At 40.5% G+C, this 26,613-nt stretch overlaps 2 protein-coding genes and 1 non-coding gene across 3 annotated transcripts; 1 reads left to right on the forward strand and 2 right to left on the reverse strand.

Annotated features, from left to right (window-relative positions):
• The first annotated feature begins 1,805 nt into the window (after nt 1-1,805).
• Nucleotides 1,806-1,876, forward strand: trnag-gcc. The gene has a single exon. It is a non-coding gene; the product is annotated as a tRNA-Gly (tRNA).
• Nucleotides 1,877-10,081: 8,205 nt separating this feature from the next.
• LOC116040304 (trace amine-associated receptor 13c-like) lies at nt 10,082-24,670 on the reverse strand. Its single transcript, XM_035995201.1, has 4 exons — nt 24,649-24,670; nt 12,529-12,758; nt 11,394-11,569; nt 10,082-11,042 (listed from the first exon to the last, which is right to left on the reverse strand). The coding sequence occupies exons 1-4, from the start codon at nt 24,668-24,670 to the stop codon at nt 10,226-10,228; spliced, it is 1,245 nt and encodes a 414-aa protein (XP_035851094.1). The 3' UTR covers nt 10,082-10,225.
• Nucleotides 24,671-24,677: 7 nt separating this feature from the next.
• LOC116040343 (trace amine-associated receptor 13c-like) lies at nt 24,678-26,084 on the reverse strand. Its single transcript, XM_031285653.1, has 2 exons — nt 25,909-26,084; nt 24,678-25,523 (listed from the first exon to the last, which is right to left on the reverse strand). The coding sequence occupies exons 1-2, from the start codon at nt 26,082-26,084 to the stop codon at nt 24,704-24,706; spliced, it is 996 nt and encodes a 331-aa protein (XP_031141513.1). The 3' UTR covers nt 24,678-24,703.
• Between the last annotated feature and the right edge of the window lie 529 nt (nt 26,085-26,613).

Genomic DNA, 26,613 nt, shown 5'->3' on the forward strand with positions numbered 1-26,613 from the left:
CCCCCCTACGTACTTTGGAGGGACTGGCTGGAAAAGGGAATTGTTACCCTGGGGGATTTGTATCTTGGTGGCGTATTCAAATCCTTTGAGGCTGCGGTATAGCAATTTGGAAACCCCAGGTCTCAAATTTTGAGGTATTTGCAAATTCTTACTCTGTTATTAGGGATTTGTGGATCCACTTCTTCAGCCCCATATGCACCAGAATGTTTAGATAAGATGTTGATGAAATATGGTGAAGGTCATGAGGCTTCTGGGTATTATTCTATGCTCATTCAGAACCTGTCGGATGGAGCCTGGTCAGCCCTCAAGAAGACACGGGAAAGGGATCTGAATATTACAATGGATGATTAGGAGTGGGACAGAATTTGTAGGAATACTAAAAAAACTATGTCAGGAGATGTGAGGATGTGCCTCATTCAGTTCAAGATCACGCATCTTCTATTGGACTCCCTGCAGATTGTTTAGACTTTGAATGAAAGACACTCAAAATTGTTGGAAATGTAAGACAGGGAATGGCCAATTAAATCATGTCCTCTTGTCCTTTGACAAGGTCCAGGAATTTTGGACTGGTACACAGGATAACCTAGGATAACACAGGATAACCTATGTCTGATTGGTTCCATTCAGCACTAGGCTATTTGTTTTGGGAGATGGGTAAATCTTAAGCGGGATTGATAAGCACATAAGAAGTTGGGTCCAAACTAGTTTAATGATAACCAGACAGATTATTCTAAGAGGATGGTGGAATGAAGGGATGCCATCAATCCAAGAGTGGGCTTTTGAGATGGCTAGAGCGGCAGCGTTTAAAAAATGTCTTATAAATGGTTTTCCAGATTGAATGTCTAAACTAGAAAATGGGGAAAGTAATTAAGCTTTCTGGAGCGCTCCTAAGAAGCTAAGTGCTGGGGAAAAGCGTATACTATCTGCTTATTGTTGAAACGTATGCATATGTTTATTTGGTTTGCAGTTTATTGTCTATTTTGTTATTTCGTTGTGTTGTCTTGAATGTTGTGGTTATTACATCATATTTTCTCGAGATTTTGTCTGCGTAGGTGGTGATAACGAGTTGTGAGTTGGGGTGATGTTTGTGTTGTAAATTGTATGTTTGTATTCTGTTTATAAAAACAGAGCAAATGCACTTTCTTTCACCTGACAAGTTTTCTGTTTGCTTACAGGAAAATGCCCAAAATAAAGAACATACCTGCACGATAACGAGACACTTCACACAAACTCACAAATTTGAGCCTCATCGTGGCGCTTTAGGAAAAGTTAGGGGATCAGCAAACCCAGTTGGATTCATCTTCTGGCGACCATAAATTCATGTACAAAACGTCATGTCCATCCAATCAATATTTGTTGGGATAGCAAATATAAATGTTGTAGGGGCTTAATGTAATTTTTATCGTTAGACACAATGGGATAATGTAATAATTTGCGCGGCGATTACATTTTCCATTTAGTCTACTTGCCAAAATAAAAATGCTGAAATTTATTGCAATGGTTCAGCATTTGTTTCATGCCTTTTTTATTTTACGATGCAGGTTATACGCTGCTTTCAATTCAAAACAGGCTGCAATAGTGATAGATAGGGATGGCCCTTTAAAGGCCCATCAGCGCAAACGGAATGATACAGATGCTCTTGGGCGTCGGACTTGGCGGTTATAGTAGGCCTACCCCTAAAGTGGCCGGCGGTGCTAGTGTTAAGCACTGTTGGTTCAGCGGTCGAACTCTCACCTGGAGGGAGGCCAGGTTCCAACTTTGCCAGAAGAATGGGCGTGGCGGTCCACAGAAGGTACACGTACCGAGCATTGGTGGTTCAGTGGTAGAATTCTCGCCTGCCACGCGGGAGGCCCGGGTTCGATTCCCGGCCAATGCAGGGACAGTTTTAACTTTGTCGTGTAACTGCACAAACAGTGCTGATGTAGAGCTGCTACTTACCTGTGAAGGCTACACCATCGTCTGTTCTGCTGAATACAGAGACACACTGTACACCAAAACAAGTAAGACTCCTTTCAATTGCGCTGTGCATTTTCAAAGTAACATGGTTCAATCGGAAGCGTTTTCATCAAAAGTCCAGGCCTGCAGGGGAGACGCTGCACCTTCAACCGCTCTGCCATCCTGAATTCTTTCCGATGGTTACATTTTCTTTGTTATAATTTCAATCTTGCCCAAAACAAAAAGTTACTTGCACGATAATCATGCAGCAAATGACGCAATCTGCCTAACAGAGGATTCACATCTGTCTTCATACTGAGCGACAAACAACTTATGTAGCTTGTGCGGGCAGCGTGAACTTCACACAATTAAGATACAATCTTGCCCTAAACACTGGTTCTAACCGCTTACTGCATACACAAACATAGGCTTTGCCAATCCTATCTCATTTAAGGTAAAGTTAACACTCATGCGCATCTGTTCCCCATTTCCTCAAAACAGATCGAATGCCCCCCTACGTACTTTGGAGGGACTGGCTGGAAAAGGGAATTGTTACCCTGGGGGATTTGTATCTTGGTGGCGTATTCAAATCCTTTGAGGCTGCGGTATAGCAATTTGGAAACCCCAGGTCTCAAATTTTGAGGTATTTGCAAATTCTTACTCTGTTATTAGGGATTTGTGGATCCACTTCTTCAGCCCCATATGCACCAGAATGTTTAGATAAGATGTTGATGAAATATGGTGAAGGTCATGAGGCTTCTGGGTATTATTCTATGCTCATTCAGAACCTGTCGGATGGAGCCTGGTCAGCCCTCAAGAAGACACGGGAAAGGGAACTGAATATTACAATGGATGATTAGGAGTGGGACAGAATTTGTAGGAATACTAAAAAAACTATGTCAGGAGATGTGAGGATGTGCCTCATTCAGTTCAAGATCACGCATCTTCTATTGGACTCCCTGCAGATTGTTTAGACTTTGAATGAAAGACACTCAAAATTGTTGGAAATGTAAGACAGGGAATGGCCAATTAAATCATGTCCTCTTGTCCTTTGACAAGGTCCAGGAATTTTGGACTGGTACACAGGATAACCTAGGATAACACAGGATAACCTATGTCTGATTGGTTCCATTCAGCACTAGGCTATTTGTTTTGGGAGATGGGTAAATCTTAAGCGGGATTGATAAGCACATAAGAAGTTGGGTCCAAACTAGTTTAATGATAACCAGACAGATTATTCTAAGAGGATGGTGGAATGAAGGGATGCCATCAATCCAAGAGTGGGCTTTTGAGATGGCTAGAGCGGCAGCGTTTAAAAAATGTCTTATAAATGGTTTTCCAGATTGAATGTCTAAACTAGAAAATGGGGAAAGTAATTAAGCTTTCTGGAGCGCTCCTAAGAAGCTAAGTGCTGGGTCCACACAGTCTCCAAGCTATTAAAAGAGGATAAAAAGTTGCACTAAAAGTTGATAAAAGGCCATCCTGTATAGGTGGGGAGTTTAGTAGTCTTCAGTGTGCACACACAATAAGTTCAGCTGAGTCACCCCTTAGGTTTCCTGGCTTGCTGGCTTCAAAACAATCCTTCATTAAAATGAGCTGCTGCAGTTTAAAATCCTCTTGTGAGATTAAAAGCAATCACTGCTTTAAAAAAAGGGGTTAAAATCCACGTTAAAAAGATGCCATTATAAGGTTGTAAAAGAACTTAAAAGTAGAGCTCTCTACGTTTGGCCATGTAATGGTGTCCTCAGGAGAGAATAACTGCCACCAGAGATGGCCTAAGTTTAATAAAAATGATATGGGTGGGGCCACCATCCCAACCGGCACCGGACTAAGACGCGAGGAAGGGAAGTAAGTGAAGGAAACGTTGATGCAATTTAACGACCTGAGATGTACCCTTATTGTGCTCATTAGTGAAAACAGGTGTGCATCATTATCATTCAGCAGCGTCCAGTGTGTGGACTTTGACAAGAGGAGGGAGGAATCTTTAAACTGCTCTGCAGTAGATGATTCTTTTTTAAAGTCTGTCTGCTGTTACGTTTGTTTGATTCTGGACTCTAGACATTTATTTTTTTTGTTTGCCACTAATACCCCGTTTACACGAAGGGAAGATGCAGATATTTTCCTGCGGTTTGGCCTCTCATTTACACGAAAACCCTGTTTTTATCACAGAAAACGATTATCTCTAAAAACTCCGGCCAAAGTGGAGATTTTGGAAAACTTTGTTTGCACGTTTGCATGTAAACTTAAACAAACGGAGGTTTAGGCAGCCGAGAGAGAGAAAGAGGAAGTGATTAGTTGCTGATGTTGCTATTTTCGGGATTGTGATTGGCTAACATGGGCTTGAGCTTCTCGTTACAATGCCACCTACAGGTGTGGCCTGCTCTTAACGACATTGACGGCATATATACACGGGTACATGTAAACGAACACTTTTCTGAAAATGTAGAGGTTCTAAATGTCCGTTTATTAAAATAGCCGGCCACGTGTAAATGCTGTCTAACTCATCTGTCAAATTCAATTCAATTCAATTCAATTTTATTTATAGTATCAAATCATAACAAGAGTTATCTCGAGACACTTTACAGATAGAGTAGGTCTAGACCACACTCTATAAAGCCCCAACAATTCCAATAGTTCCCCCAAGAGCAAGCATTAGCAGTGGCTATTGCGACAGTGGCGAGGAAAAACTCCCTTTTAGGAAGAAACCTCGGCAGACCCAGACTCTTCAAACACCTTGCAATGCCGTAGCACTAGGCTGGACTAGAGTTTGGACTCCAGACGTTTCCCTATTGCGTCAGACTTGTCTTGGATTCGTTGGTAACTGCACTCGGTCTTGTCTCGAACTTGACCATTCGTCTCGCCAAATTTTCTAGTTGGTCTTGAACGAGTCCAGCACTTCATGTTTTAACATGTAACTTTCTCCTTCAAAACAAAACCATTGAAGCGTGCTTGTTCAGAAAACAGGTATTAGTTTAACTCAAAATCCATCTAGAACGGACACTGATATTGGTCACCTATACTCCTGGCTGCTTCATATGAGCCTGTATTATTGTTAGGGGTCGAGCAGCGAAGCTGTGTGGACCTTACTGTATTTTCGTGTATTATTTCTTCTTCCTAAGAAATCCATGTTCCCCTGCACGAAAACTCACCGAACTTTGCACATAAGTCCAGTCCTATGCTAAACTTAATCAGTGTGATTTGTGTGCTAAGTGTCCTGATGGTGGCGCTACACCAGCCATCAAAATTTCTAAACTTTAAAAATGCATAACAAATCAGCCATACATGCTACAACATCGCAACTTATGCCAAACTGTAACCCCAACAGAGCAGAAACTATGCTCTGCTGTTAACATGTAGCAATTTTTGAAGTCCATCACTCTCTTCTTAAACCTATATCCTCCCACGTTTGTTTCAATTGACACCAAATTTGGGCAACTCCATCTCCAGACTGTTCTCCACAATTTTACCTTTAGCCCATAGTGCATTAAAACGTTTTACTCCATACAGTACTGCAATTTCTTCCAAACTAAATCTTTGATGTTCATGCAAAAAAATCACAACATTCGAAGATCATTGTAGATTTGGTGTGCAAAATTTCAGATTTTTATCTAAAAAAGAGAATTTAATTTTTTTTTTTAATTGTGTCCTCATCTACGCATTGCAGTCAATGAAAAATAGAGCATCTTTAAACATCAGTTTAGCATTTATTATCTTTTTGAAAATAAATATACAGGCATCTCTATGTTGTCTTAACCAAGTATACAAATTCTCAGATTTTTCTAAAATTAAAAAAATTTACAGCAGCTTTAAATTCTGCATTTTCACACAAGCCTGCTCCTTGTCTACTAGGTGTTGCGATGCCACTTGAGACGTCACCCAGATAATAGCTCCCTGAGATCAGAACCTGCCTATGACCACAATGATTCTGAGTTCGAGCCCATGGTGTTGCAAGATGATCATACGTGTATCTAATAAGGCGTTGTGCTGTGGACAACTGCCCTGCATGTTTCAAATGTGTGTCTGCATTAACACACCTGATTCTGATTAACAATCAGCCCAGTTAAGGAAAGTCATGTTATTATAGTCAACCCAGGCTGACTCAATAAAATATAGCCCATATAGTTAGAGGAGTCATCACCTGGACAATACCTCAATGAGATCAGCGTTTGCCTTTGTACCTGAAGATTGCGAGTTCAAATGGTCACAATGTCACATCTTATAAATAATCAGCCATTGTGCTTTGGACACCTTCCCTGCATGTTTTAGATGTTTCAGAGCATCAACACACCTGTCTGAAATGATCAGCTCATTAGTTTGTGTCCTAGGTTAAAATGCCACTGTGTACTCTGGCATTATGCTTATGTGGGGATTGGAGACACAAAATCTGTAAAAAAACATTTTAATTTAGAAAATTTAAATAATTAACAGTTCGTATGGTTAATAGACCATGTATTTATAATTTTTAGGGCTGTCAAAATAACGCAGTAATTTCAATTAATTAATCTGAGAAAAAAAAATAACGCAGATTAATCCATTCCATATTGACGTTTGACCCAGAGCCGTTCTAGCCATCATTTGACTGTAAAATGAAAGAGGAAGACGAGAATGTGCTGCCTGGATCATTGATTGGAACATTTAAAAATCTTCCTGAATAGGGTTGGCTACCAAAATCTTGTGCCACTGATATGTCTGCGCTTCTCTCTGATGCTCTGAAACAGACGATACAGACAACACAAACACCGCTGCATGTGACGCTAGTTAACACTATACTCAACAGCAGCTAACGTTAGCCTACCGCTAGCTAGTAGCTGGATTAAAAATGGTTAAAGTGCTGACAGCTAACGCTAAACGGTGTAAAGTTTGACTGTGTTTTACTGTAGAGGATTCCAACACATGTAACAATCTGCAACTGCCGTTGTCAGAAAAACAACACAGACGGTGCATTCAATGAAACTGGTAAACTACATCGTCGTGGTGCATTCAAAGTTATTGTTAAATGTCCTTTTCCCATCTGGTGGTTGTTTTTGTCGTTAAACAGCAATTTATTAGTGAAATAAGTTATTGTTTTTGTTATACATTATTATTAAATCATTTCATTTTGACCATATGGCCTTAGCAATAAACAAGCCTTCTTTAATGTCGCCGACTGTTGTTTAGTACCCTTCTTGTTTTTTCTTGTGTTTTTTTACTTTCTTAAAAAGTATTGGTCCAGGCACTGTTAATTATGTATGCGATTTATTTCGATTAATTAATAAATTTGTAAATAGTAAATTTGTAATTAAGTAGATTACATTTTTTAATCAATTGACAGCCCTAATAATTTTACCTCTTGCTGCTCAAAAACCCTTTCTGCACACAAGTCCATAGCTTCATTTGGCTTAACAAAATTTGACCTATTTTACTTAACTATCTTATAAGTGTTTACTGTTTTCTTCACCTCTTTTAGCTTGATGTGTGCAAGTGAACTACAAAACAGCCTGTTCAATATTGATGTTGCTCTTTCATCTTGATCTTTAGTTTTCATAGTGGATTTTGGAGTGTCAGTTTGATCCATTCACACTTATTAAAGATTATGCCATCATTATGTCTGATGCTACTATTGTGCTCTCATCCTTGTGTTACGTGTACCCACTTTTACATCTTATCACAATTTTGCTAAATAGACTACATTTTTGGTCCTTTGATGAAGTGCAAAAAAACATTGTTTCCATGGCAGCTGTTTTTTCAGTAAATAACCCCATTGGAGTGTCTCTTTCACTTTCTTTTGGGTGTACTATATTTCTCCGCTCTGGGATGAGTGCGTTGTGCCACATTTGACATCGCTTACATACCCGAGGAAATTTTCAATAAATCCCTTGATGATAATTAGGGGCCGAGCAGCGAAGCTGCGTGGACCCTATTGTTTTTGGCTGTATTATTAGTGGCCAAGCAGTGAAGCTTTTTTGATTTTGGCCACAGACACAATGTCACTGGGCACTTTGTACTATGGATTCTTCAAGACAAGTGATAAGTTTCAAAAGTGGAAACATTTGTATATTTTAGGGATAACTGTGTTTTAGTGACACCTGTGACACCTGTCGACACACCAACCAGACGGGCCGACCGTCGGCAGAAAAGCCAGTCGGACTGATCAGTCGGGTCCCGAGGTCCAAAAAATGCCTCAGAACACACTGAGGCGACGCCGACTTGAGCGTACGCTCTGCGCGTGCGCGAAAGGTAATACGTCTCCATACCAGCAGGCGGCGCTGCTCTGTATTGTTTCCATTAACAGTCTGATTATTTCCCAGAAAATGAGAACCGGCAGCTGATTGTACGAACGTGTCACGTGGTTCTTTTTTCTCCGGAAATTCACAGCCAGACTGTCATGGCGGAATACGATCTCATATTGTACTAAAATAGTTCAACGAAACGTGTTTCTGAAACCATTTTAAGCGAGAAATAGGCTGTGCAGTTGCTGAATCTGTCTTCATTTCAGATTGACAAAGGTCAGTTTAAAAGATTTTCGTCAGATTTTGAGCGGCTCATCCGCTCCCCATTTCCGGGTGAGTCCCGACTGCCCTGTCCCCGACTGAACATGTCGGGTCGGCCCAAATGAATGCCGACGGCTCCTTGGACGGCCGACGGCACGGGACACACGGAACAGACAGTCACGGACCTCGCCAGACGGCCCGACGCCCGATTATCGGGCTGGTGTGTCTTCTCTCTAATTTGATCCTACAGTGTTGTTACACTATACTTGCTTTTGGATCATTAAAAAAAAATAATGCCAAATGATTATCTTAAAATAAAAGATATAGTGTCTCTTGCATCACATACATTATGAACAAGTATCTAAGTGGATCTAAGGATTCTATTTTTCTGTCTCTCATTTGGACTCGGTCTTGACTAGTGCTGGTCTTGGACTTGACAAAGGTTGACTTGACTTAAGCACTATCACCTTGTCATCTCAACTGCTTTACTTCATTTCTATCCTGCAAAATACAAGTCAACAGCTCCATCTTCTGGCAAGTCAGCAGAGCATTTCATGAATAACTGTGGCAGTTTAAGTGTGCAGATAATGTAGCTCTACACTGAACAATAATTGTTGCATGGCACAGGCTGCTATACTAATGGTGTTTTTGTAGGCATCTGTCATCCAAGTGGACCAAAAAGTGGACCACCAAAAAACAGACTCAGGCTTTAACACCTGCCTCATTTAGTTTGGTTGAATCCCACTAGGGTTGATTTTCCCCCTTGGTGCGGTCCGTTTGGGCAGGTTTGAATGCAGCAATCACACTCAGATGCCCAGGAGTATGAAGGCTTTTGTTCTGGAGTTTTCAACATGTCATTATTGTCTCTTGTCATTTCACATCAGTGTGAAAAATCGATAAAAAGACACATTACATTGTGAATATGGCTTTATTATCATATGTCACTTTACAACAAATCACTATGCTATGTAAAATTAAATAAATGACAATAATTCAGATAATTTTCTAATGAAACTGATTTAAAATTGCAACCCATTACACTTTACATAATTTGTGAAACTTTAACTTTCCCTGTCCTATGATTACATGTTGTCTGGAAATGTGACTGCAATGATGTAATGAACTCTAGATAATCCTGTCTTTTCAAATAATCAATTTTTTTACTTCTCGCAACAGGACTTCATAATGCTTTAAATAATTCTAAAGATATGTTATACAGGGATCACATATTAATGACACAAAACTGAAATGAATAAAACAACTTTGTGAAGGGGCCACAATCTTTTTGTAGTGACAGTTTTATGTGAAACACAATTAAAGTTCACAGCTGATGTTTTTCTATACTTGATGGGAAAGTGTGTCTGTTCAGGTGCATCTTTTCTCAGTGAAATAGGAGCCCAGCAGGCCTGTAATTTATGTTTGCAACAAAATGGACATAAATCACAGAGATGATGCTTTAACCAAACATAGAGACATAAATACAAAACTTTAGTAGTTTTTTTGTTGTGTTGGGTTGAAATGTTTCCTATCACAAAGAAAAAAAGGCTTCCCTAGGAAAAAAAGACTCTTCATAAGTGTCATACATGTGTGAATTTAAAGCTTGCATTAAACTGGGTGATTACCTAGACACAGTATGTGGTGCTTATGACTCATGCATGATGCACAGATCTTTCAATTGTTGATCATAGACAATTTGGATGTTAAGACAGGAAAGCATATCTTTACTTTCTGTATTTGATAATTCACTCACTGAACAGCAGGAACATATTAATTCCTTTAATTCTTAGACCGAGTCTGATCTCAGTCCCTACACAGCCTCTCTACAGCATGTTGGCCTCACAGGAGCCAGGCTGCAGTATCTGAAGAGTAACAATGAGTTTAACTGCTTTTCTAAACCAGGGGTAAAACAAGGCATAGATCAGAGGGTTTAGACAAGAGTTAGAATAGAACACAAAGAGAACATAGGATGCAGATGAAGCATTGACCAAGCTGTCACCTGCAAGAGAGACAGAGTAATATGGGCAGAAACATAGTAGGAACACAACTACAAGAACACCAAGAGTCCTGGCTGCTTTCAGCTCTGATTTCTTTGCCTTTGGAGTCACTGAAAGCTGGAGTGTGACAGCTGTAATGTGAGAGCGCATGGCACGAGCCTGAGACACAGCCACGGCAAATATTCTCAGATACAGAGCTATTATGAGAATAACTGGAACAAGAAAGGACAAAACAAGGTCTACAGCTCCTAAGACATAGTCAACGACAAACACACATTCTCCGTAGCAGGAATTATACCTCCCCGGTTGAGTCAGGGCATCATTTACAAAGGGAAAGCTGTAGGAAACAGAACAGAGCCAACATAGACAAACACAGAGTTTAACTCTGTTGACAGTGATTCTGGTGGTGTAATGCAGAGGGTCACAAATAGCAACGTAACGGTCAAATGATATGAGCACTATGTCACCTATTGAGGATGCAGTAATTATGCTTGAAAGATACTTATAAAGAAAACACACAAAGTCACCAAGAAACCAGCAGGATGTTTTTCGGAGGATTTCTCCTGGCATCACCACGAGGCCCACTAGAAAGTCTGAGACAGCCAGAGAGAGGAGGAGGATGTTGGTGGGTGTGTGGAGCTGCCTGGAGGGAAAGAGAAAAGCACCATTAAACAAACAAGTCCTCATATCTAAATGACAAACAAACATGATATGTTAGTTCTTCCTGAAACAATCAAAACAATCATTCCAAAAACTCTTGAGTTTTTTTCTGATCTGTTATAGAAACAGGCCTTATTCTGAGCAGTCAGTTTGATTATCACAGTATGAAAAGAAAAGGTGTTACATTATAATAACATCATCAATAGCTCCCTCAAGCATCCCACTATGCCATGACGGTGAAACATCAAGCCAGCATGCACAATACCAGGACCCTGAAACTGACACAAAGGGTTCACATATCTAAAACTTCAATTTTTGAGACAATAATCTTTGCCTGAAGTGGGAGACTGAGATGATGACGAGCAGGTTGAGAGCTACAGTGAGCAGAGAGCTGGAGTAGAGCAAAATGTGAATGAGCATCACTTCAAACCAAGGAGGTGTCAGCTTCCTGCAGGAGGTGTTGAAGAGTTGTGGAAAGCAGAGCTCTGCTCCGTCCTGTGTCTCCGTCATCTGTGTGAGGATGAGAGAGGTCTCAGCTCTCTGCTTCAAACTCTGTCATACAACTGATTTATCTCTTTCTACCTTTGTCTCCACCCCTCCTTTTCTCCCTCTCAGTCTCTGTTGGACACTGATGTCCTTTTCTTGCTCTACACATCACAACGTCATCTTCTACACTTTCTCTGTTAGTCCACAAGCCTTTCAATAATATTTTTTCTTCTCAATCCTCCGGTGTTCTGCCTTTCTGTCAATCTTTTGGCAACCCGAAGATTCCAGACTTTCAGATCTCGACCCAGCTGAAAACAATGCTTATACAACAAGTGCTTATACCTGGAGCAGGTATAAGCACTTTAATTCTTAGACAATTGGGCGGCAGGTCAGTGATTCAGTTTGTTTCAAGCTTACCGAACCCTTAAGTCTTCAATAGCTTCATAGTAATAGCCCCATGTGTTGTCTTTTATGGCGTAAGTTTATGTCATATCTCCCAAGCGCGATAAAACATGCTCATGAGCAAATTATATACTTTCAACAATCGAGAGCTGTACAGGCAGCTGTGAGCATGAAACAAAACGTGCACAACACCATGTGCCTGTGACTGTCTGCTTTGCGTGTGCTGGAGGGAAGACACACTCTCGCAGGTTAACTCTCCTCTCAAAGTTGATTTCTGCTCGCTCGAATGAAACTGACTTTTGACATTGTGGAGGCGGATAACAACAGAGGCACTGGCCCTAACGGTAATAAATACCTGGAGTACATACGAATTACAGTAGTTTACTTTTCATAGCTATATGTAGGTATGGTTTATGAGAACAGCCGGTCTGGTTTGATCTTGCTGGGCCATCTCAGTGTCTCGACAGCTACCTCAGTAGTTTTTTTTTTTTCTGTCTTAGTCAGGCCCTCTTTTCATGCCAGTACCCCCAGGCCCATGCACTTCAAAGAAACTTTCCAGACTTGCCACTAGAGTACCTCACACTTTTCCATCGGTCTCCCATCCACTGCTTCCTGAAGCTCCCCACTGCCATCTGTGAGCGGGTGCCAGAGTTTGTCCAATAAGTGGCATTCTTCAGGTGAAAGCTCTGCTCCAGAACCTGGCTCTCTTTAGCCTGTTCCAGTCTCCTCTGAATCTTCCGGCCTTTGCTCCCAGACCTCCAGTGCTTCCATGGGCCCTCTAGCACCTCTCTGGAGTCAAGCAGGTTGCCCGCTAGCCAGACATAGGGGACTCAAGTCACATGACTTGACTCAATTTAGACTCGAGTCGCAAATTTTAGGACTTGAGACTTGCTTGATAAACATTCATAAAAGACTCGACTTGACTTTGACTTGATATTCATGACTTGACTTAGACTTGAGTCAAATTACTTGAAATTACTTGACTTTTAGTTTATTTCTGATATTGAGGGGGAGTTAACTTTACGATTTTATAAAATCCATATACAGATGAGAAAATCTGATTAGGTGATCTGATTGGGTGCTATTGCACCCCCAGGAACACGTTGATTACCAAGTGACGCGACACCTGCACTAAACGAGACTGGCCGCTACGGCTAGTAACTTAACGTCATGGATCCCTCTGCACCGAAAATAATAAAGTTTGGCTATAAGGATTACACATATGACCAGGCAAATAGGAAATGAACGGCAGTTTGCAAGATCTGCAGTGCAAAAATTTCCGACACAACCACCACCATGTCGAATTTTATCAGACACTTCAAATTCCACAAGGAAGGGTAAGTTATGAAGTCAGCCTAATCTTTTTAGCTAACGCTACCATAATGGCTAGTCAGAAGTAATGTTAAGTCGGATAGAGACGATTATACTTTTTAGCTAACAGGAAATTGGACTAAAATACGTAAAATGGCAACGTGAAACATGTTCTTGTCTAAGTATTATCCTGATTTATACGCTAGCAAAAACGTTGACAACGGCAATGTAAAATAAGCCGCTCTCTCTCTTTCCCTCCTTCCCTCTGAAACACGTCCCTATCCCATAAGTTAGAGTAGTAGTAACAACTGTCAGTAAGTAAACTGTCAGCAATCCAGACAGGACATTTTTAGCTTCATGTATTAGACTGAAGCATAATTAATATATACTGTATAGCATTGAGAGTCCTAAAGCCTTAATGTAGCTAGTAGCTTAATGTAACTCTGGTGTTGTGCCGTCGGGCATATCAAAATTTCGACTGTAGCCTCATCTGATTGATTAGCTATATTTTTCCCAATCTGGGCTGATATAGGGTTGCCAACTCAGGCTGGGCTCCAGTGAGATGACAGGTGGCTGTCTTTCACCCACCACATATTCACCACACATACATAGTGGGCAGGATGAGGTTTTTCCCCTCCCCCTTACCTGTAAACGGGAGCGCGCATCAGAACACCTGGGATTCATCCCGCTTGATTGAGAGAGGTGGGGCATTACTTAAGCCTGTGTGTGGAATTGTTCTGTTTCTGTCTTCATGCTGCACGTTGTCGCCACTGGCCTCTTGGTCGGCAGTTTGCGTTGGATGTCCCCTTGTGGGTTGATGTACACCTGGGCTGCTGGCGTTGGATGTCTGGGTAAGCTGCATGGACTAGTACGGCTAAGGTTGAAAAACCCAGATAATTATTGGGTTACTGATATTGGTGGTGTCAGCTTTAGACTGTACACAAAGTGTCCTTTGCTGAATGGTCTCAATGTTTTGTTTTATTTCATATGAATACTAGTTTACTAGAGGAGTAACTTAGTATTTGAAGTAATGCAGTAATGCATGAAGTGTGCATTTAGTTTCCATGCTTATTGTGTTTCCACAACAATGTTGGTGAGTAAATCTACTGAAATGAAATGGCCACCACACCATAACAGAGGAGTGTGATGTGTAAGATGAGAAGGCAGAGGTTAACTCCTGTACATCGTGGCTGTAAAAATCAAATGGTATCTGTACTTCTTTGCTAAGTGCAAACTTGCACGTAAGGGGAGGGTCATTCCTCTTTGTCATAGGAAAATTATTACTGACGAGGGGAGGGTCAAGTCTTTTTAGGTTAGAGGCCATAAAACTCCTCCGGTGGCCCCTTAATTAAATAACGAAAAGTGTCCCTAAATGTCATTCAGCCTTTTGCAGAAGCCACAGATCTCACACAAGGAGAAAGAAATGTGACCATAAGTGCTGTCGTGCCCTGTGTCCTTTCTTATATTCCTTATATTTGAATTGTGTAACCACTTGAGCCACGGTGAAACGTTGTTTCGTGTATATGGTTGAAATGACAAAACAGTTGAATTGTGTTGACCGTCTCACTGTCTGTCTGTCTGTAAATGGTAGGCGTGGCTTGGGAGTGGACTCAGAGCAGCGAAGCAAGTGCATTCTGGGATTTGGTGTCTTTCATCCACATGAGCCAAAAACACATTTCCTGGCTTTTCCTCAGCCTAGAAGGCGCCAATTTAAATTTTTTTCACATTTATACTACATAAGTGACCCAATTTAAAGATATATTCAGCTTTCCAGTGGTGAAATATCCCTTTACCGTCCTATTGTTAAGAAAATATGCCCTACTACTTTTATTTTCTAACAGGACACAATCCCCGATCTCCTGGCTGAAAGTCCTGTGTTTGTTTGACCCATACACCAACCTGCTTTCTTACACGGAATTTGGCGCTCTTATACTTTGTGTCCTTATTTAATGCTTTGCTCAATTGGCCCCTTCCGCACATTTTGGTGTACTACCGCAGCACTACCACCCTCTTTACCTGCTAAATCCTCCACTTTATTCACCAGCTGGTCTCTAACTGTCTTTTTACACCAAACTCTTTGGTACAGTGGGGTTTAGAGTCCTAAAATGGACTCTGATGAGATGAAAACGTCTGGCATGGTAAGGCATATTGGTGGTGGAAGAGCGTGGTCCCCCCCGAAGCACTTAGAGTGTCTATAATAAAGCGCTATATAAATGTATGGAATTATTCTTATCATTAGAGCTGTGAGTGAAAAAAAACAGTAAAGGTTTGGGCCTTAAAACCAAAATACCAATGAGTTAAAAACACTCTGTAGAGCTGAGAAGAAAATAATTCCTTGTGGATTTGTGACTGGCAGCAACCCCTCTCACATTACACATGGTAATTGAATCCCTTTTATTTTAAAAAGTCTAAAAAATTACAATTAATTAAATTATTGCATTGTCAGACACTATAGCAACTGAAAAAACAGTCCTGTTCAGTAATGATTGCATCATATGTTGATGGGTTCATGCTGATGCTTGTTTGTCTCCACACCTCTGCTTGCAGTGACACCTCATTGGTCGAGATGTCATCATCTGACTAACCCATGCAGGTGTGAACAAACTTCCTATCCAGAGTGGTTTAGCACACCGCCTTTAGGAGCCATTAATGTGCTGCAAAACATTGTTCAGAGAGGGAAATTAAATCTCATGGGACCTGTTGAGAACTGTTTGTGTGCCTGACAATGCCACTATACACAACAAAGTAAATGGTCATCTAGCCCATCAAACAGTGATCTATTGGGAGATGAGTTTGGCACTTCAGTTTTAGCTTTGCTAATTAAGACACCATACTGTAGCATCCACATGAACTTTGCCTCTAATGTTTTGCCTCAAAGGAAGCACCAGCATCGTTCTTGAACTTGTTAAGAATACACATTTAAGTGTTGTCATGTTATTACGATTAACTGCTGTCGTAAATCAGCCACGAACCTCGCCATTGTCGCCAACTGTCCCGTTTGGTATTGAAAACCTCTTCTTTTACTTCTCTTTGAATAATCCTCATATTTTTGTCTGTTGATTGTTTTAGCTGGCCCCTTCACCCCAGTGATGTGCCACAAACATTTTTTAGCTCAATTCAAGGAAATGACAGACTTAGTTGAAATGTGAAAACAGTAAGTGGCAAAAAACAACTGATTCAGTCAATTCTCATTGGCTACCAGGCAGATTGAGAGTTTAACATGGCAAAATTCACCTCCATTTGGCACCTGGTTGCCCTCTCCCAGTTTCTTCCCAGGGTCACAACTCTAAACGTCTACTTTTTCCATCCAGACAATACAGCTACACAAAATGTTTTTTTTGTGGCATGCACGTGACTCGAATGTGAGCCTAGTCCTCCTCAGACAGAGAAATATGGAGAGTACTAAGAGAGAAAAATCCTCAAGCCAGAGGGGCAAATTATTCTATAATTTAAATTGTTGCAGTGTACTTATTAATTTATTATTTTTATTCTTTTAAAGTCACCAGAAGTGCAGGAAACAAGTCTTTGAAACCGAGAGACAAAAGCCTGCTTTGGTTTCAAAGTCTTAGCGAATTGTTGAGGTATCAAAGTTAGGGAGTATGGCTGCAGTCCATCAGTGTGACTAAGAAACACCAAACAAACAGCATACAAAAAACAAGGAAAAGACATAAGACAATTTGAAAGGGTTTTGCACATAAGTCTGTCGTAGCTTGAAGAAAGAATTCACTCTTTAATTTCCACAGGAAACATGAATTATTTGCAAATTTACAAACACCTTAGTTTGTATTCCCTGATTTTAAAAAGGGGATGAGTACAGAAATGCATCAGTGCTTTGTGTGAAACAGTGATAAAAGTAATGCACATGAATCATAGCTGCAGCCATTCAGATGTCACTTCACGGATCCATGTGGACGTTTTTTCTGTGATAGGATCCTTGCACATTTCGCAACACTTCTTTTCCACAAAGCAGCGTTTGTGAAAGCAAGCCCTTCACACTGTAAAACAAGAAGCAAAATGAATACAGTTGATCATTTTATAACTACAATAATCATGTCCCTGCTTGCAAAGCAGGAAGTAAGAAGTAGTTTAAGAGTGCCAGATTTTTTGCCTAAGGAGGCGATTGGGGGGGTGGATGTGTCAAACAAACGCAGGACTTTTGCCCAGGAGACCAGGGTTCAAAATAAAAGTTAACAGCAAGGTCTTTTACAAACGTCATTTTCACAACACTGATATATCACCTTTTAAACTGACGTGCAAACTTTTGGTTTTAAGACTTGGATTTATTTAGAGCTGTGTTTGTCAACTTGTGATTAAGGTGCAATATTCACTCTCTTTTAGCTCTGTTTGGTCTCCACAAACTCCCAAGAAAGGATCTTTGGCCTGATAGTCTAATTACCCACATCCCAATAACATACGAAAGCTTAGTTTTGGAAATAAGCCCATTTTTATTTTATGTTTTTCCTGCCCTTTTGCCTCTATCAGACCTATATTTTGCATATCTCCTTCAGGGTATTACAAGCCTGGTAACCCCACCAAAGTCATTGGGAATTCTTTATGTACAGTATGTATTTTTAAGAATTTTTTAAACTACTTTAACGTTGGGTTGGCTCGGTTGGAAACTTAGACATAGTCATACTTTTGAATCTCCAGTTAGATTCTAACCCTAATCCTAAACCAGAGATGGGAAGTAACGAAGTACAAATACTTCGTTACTGTACTCAAGTAGATTTTTCAGATATTTTTACTTTACTATATTTTTTTGTGGCGACTTTTTACTTTTACTTACATTTTAACATGAATATCGGTACTTTCTACTCCTTACATTTTACAAAATTGGCTCGTTACTTTAGTTTTGTACAAGAGGTCGTCATGTCGGAGAATAGCACAGACGCGCGCGACACATGGAGCAAAAAGAAAAAGAGACTAGCAGAGAACTGTAAGTCGTATAACTTATGTTGTTAGTTAATTTAAGCCTGTTGTTGTATTGGTCTATAGTTCTTGCAAATTTAAAGTAAGTTAGCTAGTGATTTTGTTGTTTGTGTTCTTCACCTGTTAGCTAGGTTGCGTTGCTTGATCTTAATAAAGCATCAAAAGAGAGAAGTTGTCTCCGTCCGTGTTTTAACAGACACACCTGGGGCGAAGTTGGAAACCAGAATCAGCTTTAAATACAGTCCAAATTTAGTCTTTACTAACAAGTTTCAAATAATTTCACTGGAGTTATCGTTATTTTTGCGTCATCAATACCACATTCAATCTAAATGGATGGGAATATACTGACCGTTGTACTTGACACACCACTACAAGACGACTCAACAGATTCGACGGCATCCTGCATTCATTTGCGGCAAATCATTGCAGCTTGATGGTGGTAACATTAGCACATAGTAGTATGGATGGCGACATGATTGAAAATGAAGAATTCGGCAGACAAGCAGCAAGACATCCTTGGCCTTATCTGAGAGAGATGTTTGAGATAGTAGGCATCAAGAATGACTCCTGGCCAATGTGCTGCGCAACTCTTAAAGTATGGGGAATTTCTTAATTAATGTCTGTTTTGTAATTCATATTTTATCCTTTATTTTCTTTCCAGAAGCCATATTTGAGCACACACCCGTAGATTCCTTTAAATGTTAAGGGGAAGATTAAAAAAGAGAAACTGGATCTGTGAATTTTCACAGAATCACAACTGAATTCATAAATAGCTACTCAGTCAGAATCTTATTAACCTGGAGTCCCAGTCTCTGTCACAACAATCATATATGTAATTTTTTTTTAGGCATATTGGCATACATCCATTTAAAATGCAGGCAATGGCATATAAAGAGCCTTTTTTCCCCATGTCCACTGAAGTTTCTCAGTTTGCACTCTGGTAACATTTGTGTGGTCCAGGTAGCTTTGCATAAAAAATGATTGTCATTCGCAAGGCTACTTTTACTTTTATACTTTAAGTAAATTTCCAAGCCTGTACTTTATTACTTTTACTTGAGTAAATAAGTTAAATCAGTACTTATACTTTTACCAGAGTATTTAACACAAGTATCTGTACTTCTACTAGAGTACGGGAAGTGAGTACTTTTGCCATCTCTGCCCTAAACCCACAGTTAGATTCTAACCCTAATCCCCCGTTAGCTTTTAGCACTGACTAATATTGTGGAAACATCAGCTCATTAGTTTGTGTCCTAGGTTAACATGCCACTGTGTACTCTGGCATTATGTTTATGTCGGGATTGGAGACACAAAACCAAAGATATTTTAATTTTGAAGATTTAAATAATTAACAGTTCGTATAGTTATGATTATAGACCATGTATTCATAATTGTACCTCTTCCTGCTTAAAAACAAGTACACAAGTCAATAGTTTCATTTGGCTTAGCATAGTTTGACCTATTATACTTAAAGGAGAACTCTGGGCAATTTTTACGTTAATCTTGATCGCTGTAAGTATGTGAGTACTGTCGATGGCAAAAAACACGAACCGAATCGGTGCTAGCAATATGGAGCTGCTGCAGCTAATGCCGAGAGCTCCCACTTAGCTAAAACAGCAGTTTTGGGGGCATATCATAAAGAGTGCCTTTGTGCCTCTTTAACAGACACAAAATGCAATTAAAATGTATGTGCAACATGAACAGGGCCCTTACATGACAACAAGATGCGTTTTCAACTCAGACATTGTTTAAATTCACTTGCCCTGTTAGCTGCTAGCTGCCGTCTGGGATGAGTGAGTGTATTCAGCCAGGTTTCAGTAATAATGTGTATTTGTAGCATATATATCCATATCCATTTTGTGTGCAATCCATCTGGCGTTGGTGAAGAGTAGTCTCTGCAGTGGCGAACTGTGTGTTAGTTGCCTCAGCCAGGCTAGCAGGCCAGACCGGCATCCTTCTACTTCTTCCCTGCCTTCCCCACCTGCCGCGACCGACAACAATCCACGGGCACCTGCTGGTCTGGTGGATGTCCTCCAGAGGACAGTTCATGCTTTCGCGGCGAAATTTTTGCGACGAAAAAAGTTTATTTCACCCTCAAAAATAGGTAATTGAGCACTGTATGTCAAGTGCTGCATCGGATGTAGACGAATCTTGGACCCAAATGCAGTTAAGAGATTTATTGCAGACAGGAAAACACTTACTTGGAGTACAATCCACAAGGCAAGGCAATTCACAACAGGGAACACAGCACACAACAACAGAACAATGATCCGACAAGAGACAAAGACAGAACAGGGACTAAATACACCAGGTAATGAACACTAACAAGGGACAGGTGATACAACAGGTGGAACAAATCAGTGTGGGGCAGAACAATCAAAAAAGGTGGGAAACAAACAAAGACAGGAAGTAAGCTAGACAAGACAAGGGAGACAAGACGGACTACAAAATAAAACAGGAAACAGAACATAACAGAAAAACAAGACTACCACAATAAGACAGAACAAACATACCAAAACCCTGACACTGTAGTGGTTATGATCATATCAGTGACTATGTAACTACATGGAAATGGGCCAAATGATGCCTGTTTTTTGTACAGTAATAGCGTTACTGAAGGCTAGCTCTAGCTCCATAGTTACTTCTTCCCTTGTGAACACCTCCGCTCTTCACTCTTCACACACTATGCTCTGATCTGCACACTGCTGTTAACCTTTTCCTGCTACAACTGAATTCCCGCGGGACTTCAGAGCAAGACTACAGCCAGCCTCCTGTAACGCTGTTACTGTACAAGAAACAGGCATCATTTGGCCCGTTTCCATGTAGTTACATAGTCACTGATATGATCAATTACCTATTTTTGAGGGGGAAATAAACTTTTTTCGCCGCAAAAATTTCGCCGTGAAAGCATGAACTGTCCTCTGGAGGACATCCACCAAACCAGCGGGCGCCCGTGGATTGTTGTCGGCCACGGCAGGCGGGGAAGGCGGGGAGGAAGTAGAAGTATGCCGGTCTGGCCTGCTAGCCTGGCTAAAGCATAGACTGTATATAAGAATGGACCAACAGATCACGTTGCTCTGGACGGAGACCAGTGAAGGCCGTTAGAAGCACTTTTCCGGTGAGCGCTGAGCGTTACTGCGCAGCCTCCAACTGAGAGAGACGACGTAAATGTACCGTGAGCAACGTGTCTGAAAGTTTTAAGTCTTCTGGTAGCTGTGCCAAGAGAAATCTCAATCATTCCCAATCTTGCAGAGACGGAGAGCGTAGGTATATGTAAGGAGATAACATAGGCACAGGCTAATTTTTGCTAACTAAAATGATAGTTAACATTAGTAATTACACTTAAACAGCTAATGTGAGACAAAACTGCCTGCGCGCTTCTCCTTTACTATACGGTAATTCCTCTACTATGCGACAGTAAGTCACGTGGTTATGACACAATCGTTAGCCTATTTTTACAAAAACGTCTGCTACGGAGCCAAAACGTGAGGTACAAGGTAATGGAGCCTTTTATACATTGTCGTGTTTCTTTAGAAATAAACAATGGACAAATAGAGTCTTTAAACTCTTCAGATGTAAAGTTATTCTCTGTCAAAGTGACGTCAAAATGAATGGCAGTCAATGGGATGCTAACGGGGGGTGATTGCTTTGTAGCATTAAAATGGTGCCATAGGAGGTTCGCGGTCAGAGGAGAAGCTTACCCCCTTGGGCTAAAGCAACTAACACACAGTTCGCCACTGCAGAGACTACTATTCACCAACGCCAGATGGACCGCACACAAAATGGATATATATGCTACAAATCCACACAGAACTGCTGCGTGATGATTATTACTGAAGCCTGGCTGAACACACTCACTCATTCCAGACGGCAGCTAGCAGCTAACAGGGTAAGTGAATTTAAACAATGTCTGAGTTGAAAACGCATCTTGTTGTCATGTAAGGGTCCTGTTCATGTTGCACAGACATTTTAATTGCATTTTGTGTCTGTTAAAGAGGCACAAAGGCACTTTTTATGATATGCCCCCAAAACTGCTGTTTTAGCTAAGTGGGAGCTCTCGGCATTAGCTGTAGCAGCTCCATATTGCTAGCACCGATTCGGCTCGGTTTTTTTTGCTATTGACAGTACTCTTATACTTATAGCGATCAAGATTAACATAAAAATTGCCAGGAGTTCTCCTTTAACTATCTTATTAGTGTTTGCTGTTTTATTCACCTCTTTTAGCTTGATGTGTGCAAGAGTTTTCATAGTGGATTTTGGAGTGTCAGTTTGATCCATTCAAACTGACCATCCTGATGAACTACACTGTAAAGTGAATCTGATTGTTTATACTTTTTACCTGGCAATTCTTGTGCCATTTGATTGACACTGTGATCATTTTACAGTGAGTTAGCTGCTGGGAAGTGTTTAAGTGTCTAATAAGCCTTCCTACTCCTGTATCTGAAACTTCACAGATCATGTCACATGACCTCACTGTCAGCTGGAGTAACACATCAACTCAGATGCAGCCCCTGGTGTAGGACTGTGATTGCCATACAAAGCAGTTTCTCTTTAAAACTGCTTTACTCTATTAACACCTCAACAGCAGCAGCTGGAGGTTCCTTTACCTAACCTACTCCATTTCCAACACTCATTTTCCCCCTCATTCCACAGCAACTCCTACCGGATCCTTCCCCAATGCCCCAGCACTCCTAACCCTAATCCTAACCCTACAGAGAACCAAAGAGAAGAACTGGACAATTCTCAAAGTGCTTCATATTAATAATTGAGAAATAATCAGTCTCAACAAGCCTCTTCCTCGAACTTCATCAGCAGGAATTTCAAAAGTGCCTTATTTGCTTCAGTTGAAAGTAAACTGACATAGTTACCCTTGACGAGTTTTTGTATTGACTCGGATTGTGCAAGTAATGGTAAAGTGTGTCCGAACCTTTGACTGGTACTGTACATACTCACGCACACACTAATAAGTTATTATGTTGTTGTTGACGACGTTGTTGTTCAGCCTAACCTTAATTTCTCCCTCTGACCTTAATTAATCCCTTCATTCCTGACTCTAACCCCAGACGATACACCGTTCTGGATGACGTCACATTACGTGCCAGCAAAACTTGGACCAGGATCAAATTATTTTTCAGATAACGCTGCTGTTTTTGTCTTTTTAAAGAAGCTCTTCTGCATCAACAAGATCTTCTGCATTGAAATGATCGGGAGGGCTGTGTTTTTTCACACACACAATCGTCTTAATGCAGCTTTAGACCTCAGAAACGCCTATCATTTAGTGAGAATTAGGGACTATTGAAAATAGCCTTTAACACCGCCAGGGGCCATTAAGAGTATGTGGTTCTGTCTGTTAAAATGATCAATGACCTGCAGGCTTGCAAGCCCTGGTGACCCCTGTTCATAGAGACATGCTGAACAAATGCTCTCAACCCCCACCCACCTTTTTGTATGCTTCTACTGTTGCTGTAGTTTTGTTTTTGTCCTGGGGTTTGCACCATGTCATTATTGTCTCTTGTCGTTTTGGTTGACCAGTCCAAATCATATCAGTTATTATGAAAAATCTATAAAAAACAAGGAGTTACATTATGAATATGTCTTGTTTATTATCATATTTCATGCCAACTCACAAAAAAGTGATCCTATGTAAACATTGAATGAATGAATGACATTACATCTGATCTTTTTTCTAATAAAATTGATTTCTTATTTCAACACATCACACTTTACATAGTATGTGAAACTCTGTCCTATGCTTACATGTTTCTCTGGAAATGAAACTGCAATTATCTGATGAACGATAGATAATTCTCTCTTTTCAAATTACCTGTTGTTGAACTTCTTGCCAAAAGGACTTCATACTGCTTACAATATTTGTGTCATAGAGAAAAGTTATACAGGGGATCAAATAAGAATGGCACTAAACTCAAATGATTAAAACAACTTTTGTCCCTTAGCTGAAAGAGAACATGATGTTTTTGTGTGGACAGTTTAATTTTAAACAGTTGATATTTTTCTATAGTGGAAACATACAAATACATGAAAGTGTGGCTGTTCAGGGGCATCTTTTTTCTTTGTGAAACAAGAGCCCAGCAGGCCTGTGATATCTGATTTCAACAAAATGGACGCAAATCACATGATGATGCTTTGTCCAAACAGTGACATAAATACACAGCTTTAGTAGCTCTTTTGTTCTCTTGGGTTAGAATGTTTCCTATCACAAAGAAAAATGTTTCTCTGAGGGAAAAAAATACTCTGCATAAGTGTCATACATGTGTGAATTTAAAGCTTGCATTAAACTGGGTGATTACCTAGACACAGTGTATGGTGCTTGTGACTCCTAAAATGCAGCAGCATCAGAGAGGAAAAATGCACAAAAAGCAAAAGCTGAAGCACAGGCCTTTCAATTGTTGTTCAACAAGACTGGAAATCCTATCTTCACTTCCTGTACTTAATAATTTACTTACTGAACAGCAGGAGCACATTCATTCCGAATCTGATCTCAGTCCCTCCACAGCCTCTCTACAGCATGTTGGCCTCACAGGAGCCAGGCTGCAGTATCTGAAGAGTAACAATGAGTTTAACTGCTTTTCTAAACCAGGGGTAAAACAAGGCATATATCACAGGATTTAGACAAGAGTTTAAAAAATAAAACATTGGGACCACAAAGGATGCATATGAAGCAGTGAGCAAGTTGTCAGCTGCAAGAGAAATGCAGTAATATGGGCTGAAACATATTAGAAACACAACTACAAGAACACCAAGAGTCCTGGCTGCTTTCAGCTCTGATTTCTTTGCCTTTGGATTCACTGAAAGCTGGAGTGTGACAGCTGTAATTTGAGAGCGCATGGCACGAGCCTGAGACACAGCCACGACAAATATTTTCAGATACAGAGCTATGATGACAGTAACTGGAACAATAAGGATTAAAACAAGGTCCACAATCCCTGCAATATAGCCAACGACCAACACACATTCTCCGTAACAACGAATATACCTGTCTGGTTGAGTCAGGTCAACTTTTGTAAAGAAAATGCTGTAGGAAACACAACAGAGCCAAAACAGAAAAACACAGAATTTAACTCTATTCATGGTGATTCTAGTGGTGTAATGCAGAGGGTCACAAATAGCCACATAACGGTCAACTGATATGAGCACCATGTCACCTACTGAGGAAGACATAATGATTAGGTCTAAATAATTATACAGAGAACACACAAGGTCACCAAGAAACCAGCAGGACGTTTTTTGGAGGATTGCTCCCGGCATCAGCACGAGGCCCACTAGAAAGTCTGAGACAGCCAGAGAGAGGAGGAGGATGTTGGTGGGTGTGTGAAGCTGCCTGGAGGGAAAGAGAAAAGCATAACTCCGCATATCTAAATGACAAATATCAATCTTAAATGTTTTAAGATATATATATATATATATATATATATATATATATATATATATTTTAAACAATTCAAACAATCATTTTAAAAACACTTCATGAATTTCTTTTTTCTGATTTGCCATGTCAACAGGCCTTATTTTGAGCAGGCATTTTGATTATCATAGTAGGAGAAGAACAGGTGTTACAGTACTAATAACATCATAAATGGCTCCCTCAAGTAACCCACTAAGCCATGACAGTAGGAAAAGCATGCCAGCATGCAGAATACCAGGACCCTGAAATTGACACAAAGTGTTCATATATCTAAAACTTAAATTATTGAGACTATCTTTACCTGAAGTGGGAGACTGAGATGATGACAAGCAGGTTGAGAGCTACAGTGAGCAGAGAGATGGAGGAAAGCAAAATGTGAATGAGCATCACTTCAAACCAAGGACGTGTCAGCTTCCTGCAGGAGGTGTTGAAGAGTTGTGGAAAGCAGAGCTCTGCTCCGTCCTGTGTCTCCGTCATCTGTGTGAGGATGAGAGAGGTCTCAGCTCTCTGTTTCAAACTCTGTCATACAACTGATTTATCTCTTTTTACTGTTGTCTCCACCCCTCGGTTTCTCCTTCTCAGTCTCTGTTGGACACTGATGTCCTTCCTTCCTTCCTTGCTTTACACATCACAACATCATTTTCTACATTCTCCATTTTTTCTCTGTTCTTCTACAAACCTTTCAATAATAATTTACTTCTCAATCCTCCGGTGATCTGCCTTTCTGTCATTCTTCTGTTACCCCCCCACCTTCCAGATGTCGACCCAGCTGAACACATGCAACAGCCTAGAGCAGGTATAAGCGCATTTATCTTTAGACAGTTGGGTGAGAAGTCAGATAATTCAGTTTGTTTCAAGCTTACCGAACCCTTAATAAGTCTTCAAACTCTTCCTAGTACAGACTGATCTCACTAAGTGGCGTATGTATGACACGCCAATTCGTATGCCATTTTTGCGTGTTGTCAAGACGCATAATCGTTTTTAGCGTGTTTATCAACTCCGTTTG

Source organism: Sander lucioperca, chromosome 19, assembly GCF_008315115.2.
Source record: "Sander lucioperca isolate FBNREF2018 chromosome 19, SLUC_FBN_1.2, whole genome shotgun sequence".
In the NCBI taxonomy this organism is placed as follows: domain Eukaryota; kingdom Metazoa; phylum Chordata; class Actinopteri; order Perciformes; family Percidae; genus Sander; species Sander lucioperca.